Source organism: Perca flavescens, chromosome 15 (assembly GCF_004354835.1).
Source record: "Perca flavescens isolate YP-PL-M2 chromosome 15, PFLA_1.0, whole genome shotgun sequence".
Classification (NCBI taxonomy): Eukaryota; Metazoa; Chordata; class Actinopteri; order Perciformes; family Percidae; genus Perca; species Perca flavescens.
The window spans coordinates 10,406,151-10,420,853 of NC_041345.1; the positions used below are offsets into that span (position 1 = coordinate 10,406,151).

The 14,703-nt window shown below is 40.8% G+C and overlaps 2 protein-coding genes across 4 annotated transcripts in view; one reads left to right on the forward strand and one right to left on the reverse strand.

Annotated features, from left to right (window-relative positions):
- The first annotated feature begins 1,264 nt into the window (after positions 1 to 1,264).
- bri3 (brain protein I3) lies at positions 1,265 to 7,161 on the forward strand. The gene is made up of 3 exons (XM_028599526.1): positions 1,265 to 1,880; positions 2,972 to 3,080; positions 5,742 to 7,161. Exons 1-3 carry the CDS (start codon positions 1,730 to 1,732, stop codon positions 5,872 to 5,874), a joined length of 393 nt encoding a protein of 130 aa, XP_028455327.1. The 5' UTR covers positions 1,265 to 1,729; the 3' UTR covers positions 5,875 to 7,161.
- A 134-nt stretch (positions 7,162 to 7,295) lies between these two features.
- baiap2l1b (BAR/IMD domain containing adaptor protein 2 like 1b) overlaps positions 7,296 to 14,703 on the reverse strand; it is a 30,906-nt gene continuing 23,498 nt past the window's right edge. For all 3 annotated transcript variants that reach the window (XM_028599523.1, XM_028599525.1, XM_028599524.1), the window contains exons 11-14: positions 14,617 to 14,679; positions 13,424 to 13,652; positions 8,362 to 8,408; positions 7,296 to 8,276 (exon numbers count right to left, since the gene is read on the reverse strand). In XM_028599523.1, coding sequence (XP_028455324.1) covers positions 8,204 to 8,276; positions 8,362 to 8,408; positions 13,424 to 13,652; positions 14,617 to 14,679 — 412 coding nt within the window. In that variant the 3' untranslated portion in view covers positions 7,296 to 8,203. The remainder of the gene's footprint in view (positions 8,277 to 8,361; positions 8,409 to 13,423; positions 13,653 to 14,616; positions 14,680 to 14,703) is intronic.

Sequence of the window (14,703 nt, forward strand, 5' to 3'; positions counted from 1 at the left end):
ATATCATCATTGTCAATATGAATATTCACTGTATATGCTGCCAAATCCAACTACTACCATATAAAACCACCTGTTACCACAGACTGTATATAACAGCATGTTACATTAAAGATGCAGTAGGTAAGACTTATAAAACTAACTTTCTGTCATATTTGCTGAAACTAACCCTATGTTCCAGTAGAACTACATGAAGCAGGTAATTAAAAAACAAATCCAGCGCTCCCTGTTCAGATGCACCAATCAGGGCCAGGGGGGGGTGTCCCTTGTGGGGGGAGGGGCTTAGGAGACTGTTCTGGACTTTAGCCGAAAGGGGGGAGGGACTGAGGAGGGACTGAGAAGTTGTCAATGTTCAAATTTTTGGGCTAAGGGGGGGTCCCAGGTTCAGCACCTTGGACAGGGGCAACAGTCGGCAGCCATCACCTTACCTCAGCATGTGATATCATGATGATGACTGATGAGTTTAGAGGGCATTGTGTCTCTTTGGTTTAACTGCTAACATATAGACATGTCATAGACATCTAAAATATGACAAGAGGCCCCAACCCCACAGTGCTGCATGTGCAAGAGATCACTGCTGGTTTAAAATATAACAATGCATTGTACAAGTGTGTCATTAGTTCATTTATGTAAAGTATTAATCTAAAATATAACTATATCTGTAAAAACAAATAGAGTAGTAAAGTATAATATTACTATAATATTTCCCTTTCCATTGTATATAAAACAGAAATTTGTACAAGTAGCTCAAAATGTTCCAATACCAGTTTCTTTGGGAGTCTTCAAGCTTTAGCAAAGCTTAACATATTTTATATCAGTTACGTTTTCAGTTCACCATAGTCTTGTGTTGTGATCTACAGGACTCCACAAACTGTTGATGAAGGCCCCCCGAATAAAACAGAGAAAATAGTATCATATCAATATGATATATATATTTAACTCGCTCGTATCCTCTCCAAACCAACAACGTGATCCTCGGACCAAATATGAGGATGTGAATATTATGCAACATTAAGGGTAGCCCACTCATAATGAGGACATTTATGTAAGTCACAGCGTCAACAATCGATCCCCTCCACACATGGCACACAATGTCTCCTTAACATCTAACCGAATACATTGTATGGCATTCCGCTGGCTGCACTATGTGTAGGCCTATGATTAAAACCAGTGGGCACTGGGAGGTAATGGTGTGCTGGCTCTGCAGTCCACTGCATGCCGCACTGAGCCTTTTATTTTCATGAACTGTCGCTTTAAGAAGCCTTTCAGTGCGCAGAGGCGCTACAGCAGCCCATCACATGATTCTTCTCTTGTGACAATCCAGACTGAAAGGAAAAGCATTACTGAGTTCAACTGAGTTACAAGGCGCTGGGATGACAGATTACTGATGTATTGGTGCCAAAGGACCAACTGCAAGGAGCGACATGGAGTTAAGTTAACCATTACCAGACCGACTCAGACCATTCCTGTCTTTTAAGTGGATATTTGGTAAATATTTGGGGTTGTTGCGCCACCAGGTACAAAGTTGGCGCATGGAGAGGGACGAAGTTTCATTTTTTGCGCAGCGTCTTTTCTTTGTTTTTCTCGCCACTGCGTGTCAACCAACGTCGGACAGATTTTCGGACAAAAGAAGCCAAATAACCGGAGTACAGTTTTGACCCTTTTTTGTTGCTGAAGATTTAAGTTAAGAGCGGAGAACGAGACAACTTGAGGACGCATCGAGTCGGGTGAGATGGTGGACAACAAACCTCTTCTTCAGGACAGACCTCCCGCCTACAACGCTGTCCCAGGGGCTTATGAGTACGGCCCGCAGCAGCAGCAGCAGGGCTATGGGGCCATCCCCCCGCCGGCCCCGCCGCCCTACCAGTACCCCGATGGCCAAGGCAAGTATAGCCCCGTTGACGTTGCACACGTACATGGTCCACATTTGCCAACAAAGTCAAGCACGGCGAGGTCTCACTGCTGCCCACTTCCGTCTTCGTTTAAAGGAAAGTGGCTTTGTTGTGGCTCGGAGTCTGGGAGCGTCTTTTTGTCTCAAGGTGGGGGGTACATCATGTCGAACCACCGAGTCTGTCACTTTAAGTTACAAATGCCGTGAAAGAGTAGGCCTAATAAGTTTCCGCTCCAATGTTGCGCTTGCGCAGTATGTCAAGGTGTTTATACTGACCATACATTAGAAACTATGCGCCTTTTTAAAGGGAGTGTGCTACGAGTGCTCAATAAACGATAAATAACCACTACACTTTATAGTCGGATGGCTTACAGCGTTAACACATAATCTTAGTCAGTGTTTTATAGGAAGCAACAGAATATGAAATGTGTTGATGACGTTTTGGCACAGTGCAGGGAGCACACAGGTTGTGCTACTGTAGTCCCAGACCACAGTACTATATCTGCTTTATGTAAAGGAGCCAGTCATCACCTGACTGGTTGAGCTGCAATGACAAGGAAGTCCTAAAATTAAGTCTCATTTCATGTAGTTGTTGTCATTTCCTGTTTGCTTAACCCCATGTTCTTGGTCTTGTGGGTAGATTAAAGTAGCCTGTTGCTGCATCTGAAAGGGACGATTGTTATTATGAAACCGTGTAGGTACAGTATATGTACAGCCGTACTGTGTTCTGTTAGAGTTGTAATCTCTCTCCCAGAGAGTTGTCCCTTATCAGACGGAATGTGTTGTAAACAAGCATGGTTATGGTATCAAAGTTTACTGTGTCACACAAATATCACTGCCTGTGAACACAGGTGGTAAAAAAAAAAAATAAATTCAGTATGGCCTGAGAGTGTCAGTGAAATAAAGCCCTGAATCCCCAACTCTCCTACAAACGCACTCACAACACAGTCACACAAATCAAAACATTATTATATAATTATATAATTACATTATATGGTCATTTGTTTAATTATTTAAAAAATGGGGTTATTTACAATGAATGTCCACAATAACATGTATGTCGTTTCCTTCTGTCAACCATAGGATACCCATCAGCCCAAATGGGCCCTGCCATAGCCCAGCAGCCCTACACCGGGACTTACACCATCATACAACCGTCTGTAGTGGTGGTGGGAGGCTGCCCTGCCTGCAGGTGAGAATACACACACACACACACACACACACACACACACACACATATATATATATATATATATATATATATATATATATATATATATATATATATTAGATTGTATATTAAGGTACATAATGTACGCTCAATGGTGTTTTAAGCCCCCAACGTCTTCTTCCAGGCAGCACTGCAACCGTTGTCAAACCATAGACAGTAGTGTCAAACGGATGTAACTTTCAGTTCTGAAAGATGTTTTTACATTGGTTTCACTGTGCCTGAGTCAACATCCTGTCAGTCATGTGATTTCAGCTTCAAACAAGTGACTGGGATTAGGCCCAGGTCAAAGTGGCTATAGAACACAGTTTACAAGAACAGTAAATGGAAATCAGATGTCCTCACATCCACTGGTTGCGTTTGAATAAAACAAGGACGTAAGGAAGCTGGTTGTGTAGCTTTTTATTTCATAGCAGGATTGCTTATTGTCACGCTAATGAATAGCCTGCAAGTGCACTTCTGTTCAGTTTTACTTGAACTGGTATCGTTTAAAAAAATGACAATACCAGTACCAATACCAGTACCCTTAAAGTGATACCGATACCAATACCAGTACTTACCAATACCAGTACTTCATTTGATACCTTTTTGTTTTCTATTCTAATCGATAGTCATGTGAATGGAAGCATTCAGTTGCGTTAAATGCCACCACCACTCCTCCCCATCCAAAATAATTTTTATAACATTTTTAAAATTGTTCAAATTATCAAAATAATCATAAAAAAACTATACAACTCTGTCAAATACACTGCGCTCAACTTCACCACCCCAAAGACTCTATGGGTTCCAGCTGCTGTGGTAGTGGACCAATCACACGTCACATTAAGTTGAAGAACGTTTGTGGTGATTGGCTGTTAGCAAAACCATACAAATAGGGTTTTTCTAGATCTGGGTACAAAATGGATCAAATGCAGGTATCGTTTGACTGGAGAAGTTTTCATACTACTTAATAATGTGTTGTTTTGGTCAATACCTTAAAGGTATGGAGTACCGATACCCAGCCCTAGTGTGTCCGCAGTATGTAAAACATTCACAAGTGTGGCTAGTATAGTTTTAGTCGGCATTTGCATCATGGCCTCCTCATCGTGTTTCCTCGGTCAGTGAAAGCCACAGTACCTGGCACCAGTGTACAAATACGTCGTGCAAATACTTACGACATGGCACAGCAGCACATAGTGTGGTGTGGTGTCATGGTAGACCAAACACTGGCAGCTTATGTAAGCATGCCTTGTTTTAGGAGCTATAATAATTTCAATTAGGTTGAACCCAGGTCATCACTGCAGCAGAATCTAATATTATCAGTGTAATTAAGGCCTATTTATCAAGATTATTTCTATTTAATCTACAGCCCAAAAGTCAAAAACCCATATCTGACACTCTTTCACAGCATTAACAGTAAGCGCTTTCCAAAAGCAGCTTTTTATTTCCCATGAGTTTAGGGCCTAGTTTGATACATTGCATGTGTTAATTCCTTCTCGGGGCCTCCAGCAGATTTACTAGGCGCTTTGGTTGGCGTGGTGCAGTCATGAGACTGTGGTTAGCACTTTGTTCATCGTGACTCTGGATTAAAGCTGCTCTAAGGCCTTTACGACTTCCCTTTCAAAACAAGTTGCTTGATATTCTGATGATCATTTGTTATTGTTGTTTTTCGTGTCACACGAGGCAAAAACTACTTTCCTTTTTCTAAAGATATTTGAACTTTTGTGCAAGACGTACCGTAAGACAAATGCTTAGCAACCTTTACGTCTGATACAGCTTTATGGGGGGAAGAAGAAAATGGTAAAAAGCACATTTTTGCACACTTCAGCCTCAGCTTATTTAAAACAAGATAAGTCAAGAATTAGCATATTCATGTTTCAGTTCTCTTAAGTCCGACTCTTACAAAGCAGTTTCTTCTTGATGGTTGTTTACAGTGAAATGTCCGGAAATGGTTCAGAAAATAAAGAGACTGCAGATAAGCATTCAGTAAACTGTTGATAGGAAAATGTAATCACGTAAAAATGTTATCTAGTGATAATGGATCTCGTTCTCTTTTCAAGATCCTTTGAGCAGACATGACCTAATAAGAATACATTTATAAACTGAGAACGACTACAAACAATGTGTCTGCGGCAGTTGCATCTCTATGTTGTTGTTTTGTCTCTTTGTTGTTGTTTTTTTTATCTCTTTCCCTCCTTGTGTTAGTTTTGTTTCTCTGGTTGTTTTGTGTCTATTTGTCTTGTTTTGCATTAATTTGTATCTTTTTTGTTTGTTTTTTGGGGTCTCTGTGGTTGTTTTGTGTCTTTTTGTGGTATTTTGCATCTCTTTGTGGTTGTATTAGCTTTTTCAACAAGAAACTACAACAGTAACTTCATACATAAGTTGGGATCCAGGGGCCCTGAGCCTGTACCCAGTAGGCCTGTTCAGTTATCCATTCAGAGAACAGGTTTATGTGTGATTAAAATCCTGCATTAGTATTTCTTCATAGTGTTCCTTACTAATGCTGTGTGTGTGTGTGTGTGTGTGTGTGTGTGTGTGTGTGTGTGTGTGTGTGTGTGTGTGTGTGTGTGTGTGTGTGTGTGTGTGTGTGTGTGTGTGTGTGTGTGTGTGTGTGTGTGTGTGTGTGTGTGTGTGTGTCTGTTGCAGAGTTGGTGTCCTGGAGGATGACTTCACTTGCCTGGGGATCATGTGTGCCATCTTCTTCTTCCCCCTGGGTCTCCTCTTCTGCTTCGCACTACGTCAGAGAAGGTGTCCCAACTGTGGCGCCACTTTTGGCTAGAGGGACCAAACCACAGCTCATGCACCTGCTCATGCTCCCTTGCGCCACAAACACACACACACACACACACACACACACACACACACACACACACACACAAGCCAGCATTTTTGTCTTTTATTTTGTTGTCTTTTCTTAATATTGCACATTGCTGTTGCCATTATGTTATATACAACAAATGATCAAGATGATATTACCACAATTTATGATGTTTTATTAGAGGCACGTGTAGGAGTCTGTTTGCGTCTGCTAGTTGAGGATATATTCTAGCATACGCAAGTGTCCAGCTGTCGTCAGTGCCTTCACTACATGCTGAGTGATCATCAGAGATTCCATCAGTCATGATTTCTCCTGTAGATTTAGCTCAGTTGTCTAATGATCTGAGCAGATTCCTTTATGTTTTTTCAAGCCAGAATTAAGACAGATGCTCGGGTTTTTCTTTCTTTTTGTCTTTGCTGGCACACTGCATACATATTTTTGTGCTTATTAATATTGTACTCTACACAGCATCCATGTAGATCACTGACGTAATAGCCTTTTCCAGAAATGTAAACTTTTTATTTGAAATGTTTTGTTTTTGGCTCAGTGTGTCACAGGGAATAACGGAAACATCTTTTAACAAAGAAAAAGACGTGTAAAGATCCTTGGATGTGAACTGTCGGCTGAAATAATGGACTTGTCTCAGGCAGAAAGCCTGCACCATTTTGTCTGTTTTTGTTGATATTATTTCTTGGGGCCATATTTGCACTGACAGTTTGTTTGATGATTATTCTGCTGGGTTGTGCTTTTCCAGGGCCAATGCAGACCTCAGGTACATACAATCTGAAAACGCCCTTGACTTTATAACCTCAATCACTGTTCGGACATCTTCTACTTCAAGAGGACTTTTATGTCAAAGCGCAGACTCCTTAATGTGCGGAGTTTCACTTTGGGGAAGCATGTTGAGTAAAAGCTGAAGAAATCTTTCAATGTTGTGCATAATCTCTGGATTTTTTATCTTAGTACTCTGTGACAAGTCACCCTGCCCCATTCCTCCCAAACCAGACAATCAACCGAGAATGTCTACGTCCCTGCGTCTGCAGTATCTTTGTGTCTACGTCTTCCATCGCAGCAAGCTGTTGTATAACTGTCCATGGCAGAAGAAAAAGAGATAGAACTGGGTGGGAGTAATTAAAAAATAGATATATATCTTCTTGCTTTTGAAAACACACTACGCACGCTCTTATGATTGAGGTTCTTACTTTTTATATATGAGTTACTGTAATTAAAAATGAATGCTACTTATGGTTTTGACTACTTGATTTGATTTTTCTTTTATAAACAGATGAACATTAAATACATTTAAACAAAGGAATATATAATAAGAACACTCAAGACACCTTGTGTCCATTACTTGAGCAAGATAAACTAAACAGCAAACGGAAGAAATAAATCTTTATTTTTCATACAGCAAATTCTAGTAATGTAATGTGGGCCAAAAACAAGTGTACACACACTGTAGTCTTAAAATGCCATGTGTAATGATTAAAGCGGAAATTACTGCACTGTCAATGTGAAGATGAGGCAACTGTCCACAATGTAAAGATTACAACAGTTAAATATTTTTTACAGTAGTTGCATGTGTCATTAAGGCAAAGGTCCTGTCTGCATGATAGTCTCGCTCTACAAAAAGTTTAGTTAGATGGCAAAGGACAATATTTATAGCATCTGTTGTACAAATGTATATACAAGAGAGACTTGAAGATCACTTGTGTGCTCTTTTTGGATGCATGTCTTTAAGTGTTTGAATGTTTCTCTCCTTAGAATAGTCAACATCATTTTAGTAGACACTGAGAGGCAACATTTTTATTAGGACCCAAAGGTGAAATGCAGAGGTCCTCCTAAGTACATTCTTCTACTGTCCTATGGCAACAGTCATTTTGACGATGAACAAGCAACATCAACAGCATACATACATTGCAGTATTTTCTTGACAATTTTTAGTCATCCATTTCTCAAGTGCAGGTAAGAATGGGGTCCTTTAAACATCACCACCACAGAGGGACGAAAATAGACATAGAAAATATGTATATCTTAAATATATGAGCATCTGTTCTGTAAAATAAAATGGTCCCAAAATACTTCCAGGTGAGAGTTTGCAGCAGTAAGGGGATCCCAGATTCAAATGGCATTTATTTTTCTTCTCAGTGATGGCCAAGTTCTGTCTGGTTCCATCCAGACGAGGAAAAGCTGCTGGACAGTAAAGGTAGGGCAGAGCTACACGCACAGGGTAGGTGACAGAAATGTTGACAAGACGTGGGAGTGGAGGGCGTGTGGAAATGTGGACTGATCAGACGGCCGGTGCGGAGCGGTCGTTGGTGACGGTTGGACGTAGCCTGACCGTGGCGAATGGGTTTCCTCCTCTGTAAAAAACGCAGCAGAAATAAGTGATGAGTGCATGTCTGACAGAAAGGTAGATCATCTCATTCGTGTTCTTATGTGACTTACGCGAGGTAAGCTGGCGTAGGTCGTGCGGTGCCATTAGGCTGCACTGTCTGTGGAGAAAACACAGATTCACCATTATCTGAGTCACACAGCCAACACTCATTGTAACACAGTAAAAAATAAAAAAATAAACAGGACACATTTGCAATATGAATACCTCAATCATATATGTTTCTGCTGTGTTTGATGTACAGTATACATCAAACACGCACGCACGCGTACGTACGTACGTACGTACGTACGTACACACACACACACACACACACACACACACACACACACACACACACACACACACACACACACACACACACACACACACACACACACACACACACACACACACACACACACACACACACACACATTAGTGTGACTGAAGTTGAATAGGACACACTGGATAAATAGATGGGTGAGCAAAAGCGTGGGAAAGGAATCTGTGTAGAATCTGGACCTTCTGGAAATTCAAGTCTGTTTCATAATCATCTGCATAAAGTTTCCTTATGACAGGCCAAAGTCAGTTCCACTGAAGCTGAACACAGACACAAGGTGTAGGGCGGGGTTCAACATCCAAGATTAGGATTTTGTTCAAGACGCTAGCCATTATTTAACGCTACAGTACATAGTTTCTTCTTTTCTGTTGCAGTTAGAATATATTTTTCTGTAAACACATCAGAAATGTAAGGCTGTGTCCTACATCCCTCTCTATTTACTACTTAGTGTCAAACATAATGTGAATGCTGCTACAAAATGGCAATGAATCATAATTGTCAGAAATCTCAATTTACTCCAATATAGAGTATAATATAGAGTTGATTTTATTAGGGAGTGATTTCGGATACAGACAATGTTTTGAAAGACAAAAAAGTCCAGGGTGCTCAGGAAGTTCGGTCAGATGTTTGAAGGTGCTCTTTGCTTCTCCCTATGTCTTTTACATTTTCTATTATGAAATAGCCAGTAAAATAAAGGCTTTTTAAATAATTTTGAAGAAGAGTGCCTTGGATTCCCCTTGTTTTCTCCTTGTTTGTCAGCGTAAGTGCTGACGATAAATTGTTGATCTTTCTGACAGCTGGCCCTGTCTTCCAGTTATCAACCTGCAGTACTGCAGATATTCCACAAGAGGTCAGAAGTGGATAGAGTGACCTAGCACCCTTTATATATAATTTACAGCGCTGGAGTGACTGTTGTCTCTGGCCAGTGTTTCAGACTTGGCACTGTCCCTCTCACTGTGACCACTTATTCCCCACATGACGTTTCACATCTGTCCCCCTCTTACAGATGTTTGGATTACAAATCACGTAGCAACAATGGTGGCTGGTAAAGGACATGCTTCTTTATTCATGTCAACTACTCTAATCTCCAAATAAAATTCAAAGTGTGTCTCTCTACTTTCGTCGAATAATGACTGCAGTTTAACCCTTGCGTTGTCTTCCAGTTGACCATAAAGTTGTCCTTCCGGGTCAAAATTGAAAATGAACTTTTTTAGTCGCATTTTGTCCACGCTTTTGGTGGTTTCTGTAATCGATTTCTTCAACGCTTTTTTCCCATTCATGGTCAAAACACCTAATTTATATAACATTATACCAGAAATTATGAATTATTTTGACTAAAAGTTAAGAACAGAGGACGATGAGTGGATCACAGAAGGGTATCTGTCAAAGTTTAGCCAGGACACTGTTTTGAAACCATTTAAAAATGTTTTTTTCAAGTGCTACAAAATTGAATAAAACACCCAAAATGCAGTGAAAGTAATCATTAACTTTACCTGCGACATACATCGATGCATCCGTGTTATTTTTGGGCAATGTGGTTGAAAGAAACCCATATTTCTGATATAAAAAACTTTGGAAAAGGGTCAAATTTGACCCAAGGACAAAACAAGGGTTAAAATACACTTGTAGGGTGAACATGCTAATTCACAGCTCAGCCAGGGAACCAAGAATGTCTTCATAACTGTCTGTTCTGCTCGGTTAAACTTTGAGTATCAACAACATTTTTACTTTGCTTTTCATGGATACTCAGCTTGAAGGTCAAACCCATCTTTAACTTTAGATCTGTAGATCTTAACTGTAGATCTCAATCTCTCACGTCAATCTCTATGTCTGGGTTTCTCTCCAGAGGAAACACACGCTTTACCAATTGGCCAAATCAATTCAGTTTATCACCTGAGAAGCACGCTCATCATACTGACAATAATGTTCGTGAATGTTGCAGTCCCTAACTAACCCAAGAGCGCATGCACAAACATGTGCACACACCAACACACAGCCCCAGCCACCCACTCATACACTGAGCTGAACATAAATCAGATTACATGTATTACACCAACTGTGGCAGTAGAAAACTGTTCCCAACACCCAAGTCTATTATGAGATCTCGGTTTTGAAAGCAGGGTTTTCTGAGTCACTAACGATGAATGGAGGATACACTTCAATGGAATTGACCCTTACAGTATTTTCCCTGGAAATAGAGGAATGGAGAGGCATGCGTTGAAGATGGAGAGATAAACAGACAAATTACTTGAGAAAGTGAAGGAATGAAGACAGAGCTGGATATCAGGTTCACCCAGAGTGGAATTCCTGCACAGTACACACACACACACACACACACACACACACACACACACACACACACACACACACACACACACACACACACACACACACACACACACACACACACACACACACACACACACACACACACACACACACACACACACACACCTTTTCTGTTGCAGTTATACATTTTCCTGTAAACACATCAGAAATGTAAACGCAGGCTGTGTCCTACAGTCCTCCCTATTTTATACTCTGTGCACTAGGAGGTTGGAAAATATACGTGAACGTTGCTACAAAATGGCATTGAATCATAAATGTCAGAAATCTCAATTAATATATATTATAATAAAGAGTCTATTTTATAGGTTGTAAATGAGTACATTAGGGAGTGATTTCAGACACAGCCAATGTTTTGTTTAATGTTTGTCAGCGTAAGTGCTGAACATAAATTGGCTGTGGACCAAATGAACGGTTAATAATGAATACTGTCGAGGCAAGAAACAGAAAAGTATCACCGCTTGCCCAATTGAACCTCTACCATATATATATATATATATATATATATATATATATATATATATATATATATATATATATATATATATATATATTCTGTTGTCAGTGTCTGTCTAGGCCCTCCATGTGTATACTAATGTTGGAAAGGTGCAATAATAAACACATTTTATAAAGTGTACTATATTTACCTGATCAGAAGTCTAGAGGTAACTAAAAAAGCAATGTTATGTAATGTAGTGCAGAGTGTGTGTACAGTATTTGATCGTGCCGTATGTGACCCTGAAGAGCCACAACACATTTACATATTTCCAAAACAGGCAAACTACAAAAGCTTTCATAGAGAAAAACCGCAACTTGGTTGACGCTTTGCATGCTATGCAAACGGGAGAACATCCGTAAGGTAATGACTGTAGCCAAGTTGGTAGGGGAGGTGGCTGAAATAATAATAATAATAATAATAATAATAATAATAATAATAATAATAATATAATAAGACTAATTCCATGTTACCATTTGTGAGAACGGACATATTCAAAAACATCTACTGCTGAGATTTAGAAAACTTCATCATTCTGTTCTCTGTTCTCGTCTCTATCCTAATGTCACTGCCGCTTACTGGAAAAGAAACTCCAGGAGACTCATTATCAGCACACCGGGCATTATTAAAACAAAAGGCAATCTTCTTTACAGCTGTGTCCTAATCAGCCTCTGTCTTCATCCCCTACTGCCATGTGAGGATGAACCGAGTCCAGCAAAAGGACTGCAATTTTGGAAAACAACACAGGTTTCCTGGAGTCAATCTGGCAGTAGCCTTTCTAAAACATTCCTCTCTCTCACCCCACCTCCCCCGCACCGCTAAAAAGTGGAAAGTCTGTGTAAAGTTAAAAGTCCATCATTCTAGTTTCTGTTACTAAATGTTCCGTTTAGGGTCACGGTGGGCTGGAAAGGACCCAAAATGCTCTGGGCGAGTAGGTTGCCATCACTGGGCCAACACACACAGACAAACATGTTTCTACACGCATTAACACCTATGGGCAATTTAAAGTTTCCAATCCACCTGATTGAAGGTTGTAATACAAGTAAGCTGCTTAGTAAAGGCGCCTTTTGCAGTTGGTGCACATATAATAAAAAGGTAAACAACACCTTTTCGGTCTTTATATACAATAAATGTGCCAGTCTCCAACATTATGTACCACGTTTGCCTCATATTGAGCCAGGAAAATCCCTGATTTTGTATGCTTCTTTGACATTTGATATTTCTTTGATACATTGACATTTAGTATTTAGATTTCTTATTGGGAAAAAAAAGGCTTAAATCAGTATTGTTTGTGCAAGCAGAAAACAAAAATACCTAGAATAACTTGTCAATATGTGCTCACATGCATTTGTTCATGAGATATCCACGCCACAGAAGTTTTACCTACAGCAAACTCAGTATTAAAGTCTCAATGTGTACAGCTGACACAGAGTGTATCAAAGTGCGGTCACGTTTCCAAGGCAGACATAAAAAGCTCATCTGACACACACACACACACACACACACACACACACACACACACACACACACACACACACACACACACACACACACACACACACACACACACACACACACACACACACACACACACACACACACACACACACACACACACACACACACACACACACACACACACACACACAGTCATCAGCAGCCAAGATAAGGCTGCATAGCTGAGGATACAGTAGGTATCAGGTGAGATATAGCCACACATAGCCAGTTCTATCACACTACGGGTGGGCCGTACCAGCACGGCAGAGAGGTCTGGCAGACGACAGTAGGTCAAAGTGTTCTGGGCTGATTACTTTTCTTAGAACAATAATTTTTTTAAAAGGCAGGGCTTTACCGCACTAAGCTTAATGGAACATTTTACACATGGATTTAACTTTTGCTAAAACTGGAGAGATGTGCGATAAATGCACGTAACCCAAGCCCATGGACTGACCGTGTGATCAGACGAGGAGGAGGAGGAGACTGCAGAGGGCGTGGGGGAGTGGTTATGGTGGTTGTGGTGGTTGTTTGTGGGGACGATGCTGGTGTTGTTCTTGACGGCGTTGCGCTGCGGGACGTCACAGTAGTCCGCTGGGGGGAGCACCACGGTCGCATCGTCTGTCTCCGTGTCCTGATGGTGGAGGTCGACCACGCTTTTACTGCGGTACGGGGCATTGGACACACTGCAGAGGAGCAGGAGGAAGAGGAGGGGTGGGGTGAGAGGTGATGGGACAGGGTAGAAACAAAAGGCAAAAGTAGAGCACAAAGGATGAACGACAGAGTGGTAGGAGAGGAGTGAAGAAGACCGTAGAAGAGGGGAAGAATAAAGCCACTTAATTAAACTTATTTGAATAAGTCTCCTGGCATGTGTGTGTGCTCCTGTATTTCTATCTTTGAGTGCGGTATCTTTTAGTTTAGGGTTACTAATAGAATGGTTAATCCTAAAGTTGATGTTAGATTTACAGGCATGATGTAAAAAATTAAGGTTATTGGGGAAAACTCCTCAAGGACAAAAGAAAGGAGGAATCTGTGTGTTGTTGTGTCCCCCAGCGCTTGTTATAGTTTCAACTTCCTGTAGCAGTTGGCTGCCAGTCTCTCTGTAGGAGGTGCAGCACATTAAGATCTAATAAATTAAACCGACAGAGTCTCTCTCTCTCTCTCTCTCTCTCTCTCTCTCTCTCTCTCTCTCTCTCTCTCTCTCTCTCTCTCTCTCTCTCTCTCTCTCTCTCTCTCTCTCTCTCTCTCTCTATATATGAGCAAAATATACTATGAATCTCTGGTTTCTATTAATGTTTCCTCCCTCATGTTGCGTTACGTCATGTAACACAACACACAGTGTTGTAAACATTTTAAACAGAAATAATAATAAAGGTGAAAGCTATATTGGGTATGCTAAGATAAACAGATGTGTTTTAAGTTGTTGTTTAAATTGGTGCCGATGATTGGCTAAATGATTGAGCCCTACTTAACTTAAGCCCAACAGGAATCAAAGGGGAATGGGAGAGTCCCCCATAGGATTAGACTTGAACAGGAGTAACTAGAGGAAACACTGCCAACAATACAGTTGGCTGCCACATGAAACCTGCTGGTGTGTGTGTGTGTGTGTGTGTGTGTGTGTGTGTGTGTGTGTACGTGGAGTCTCCTTACCTGTTGTTATTCACGAGAGGCTCGGAGAGTACACGACAGTAAGATGAAGGGAACCAGCCCCTCCTGCAAGACACAGACAAAGAGATA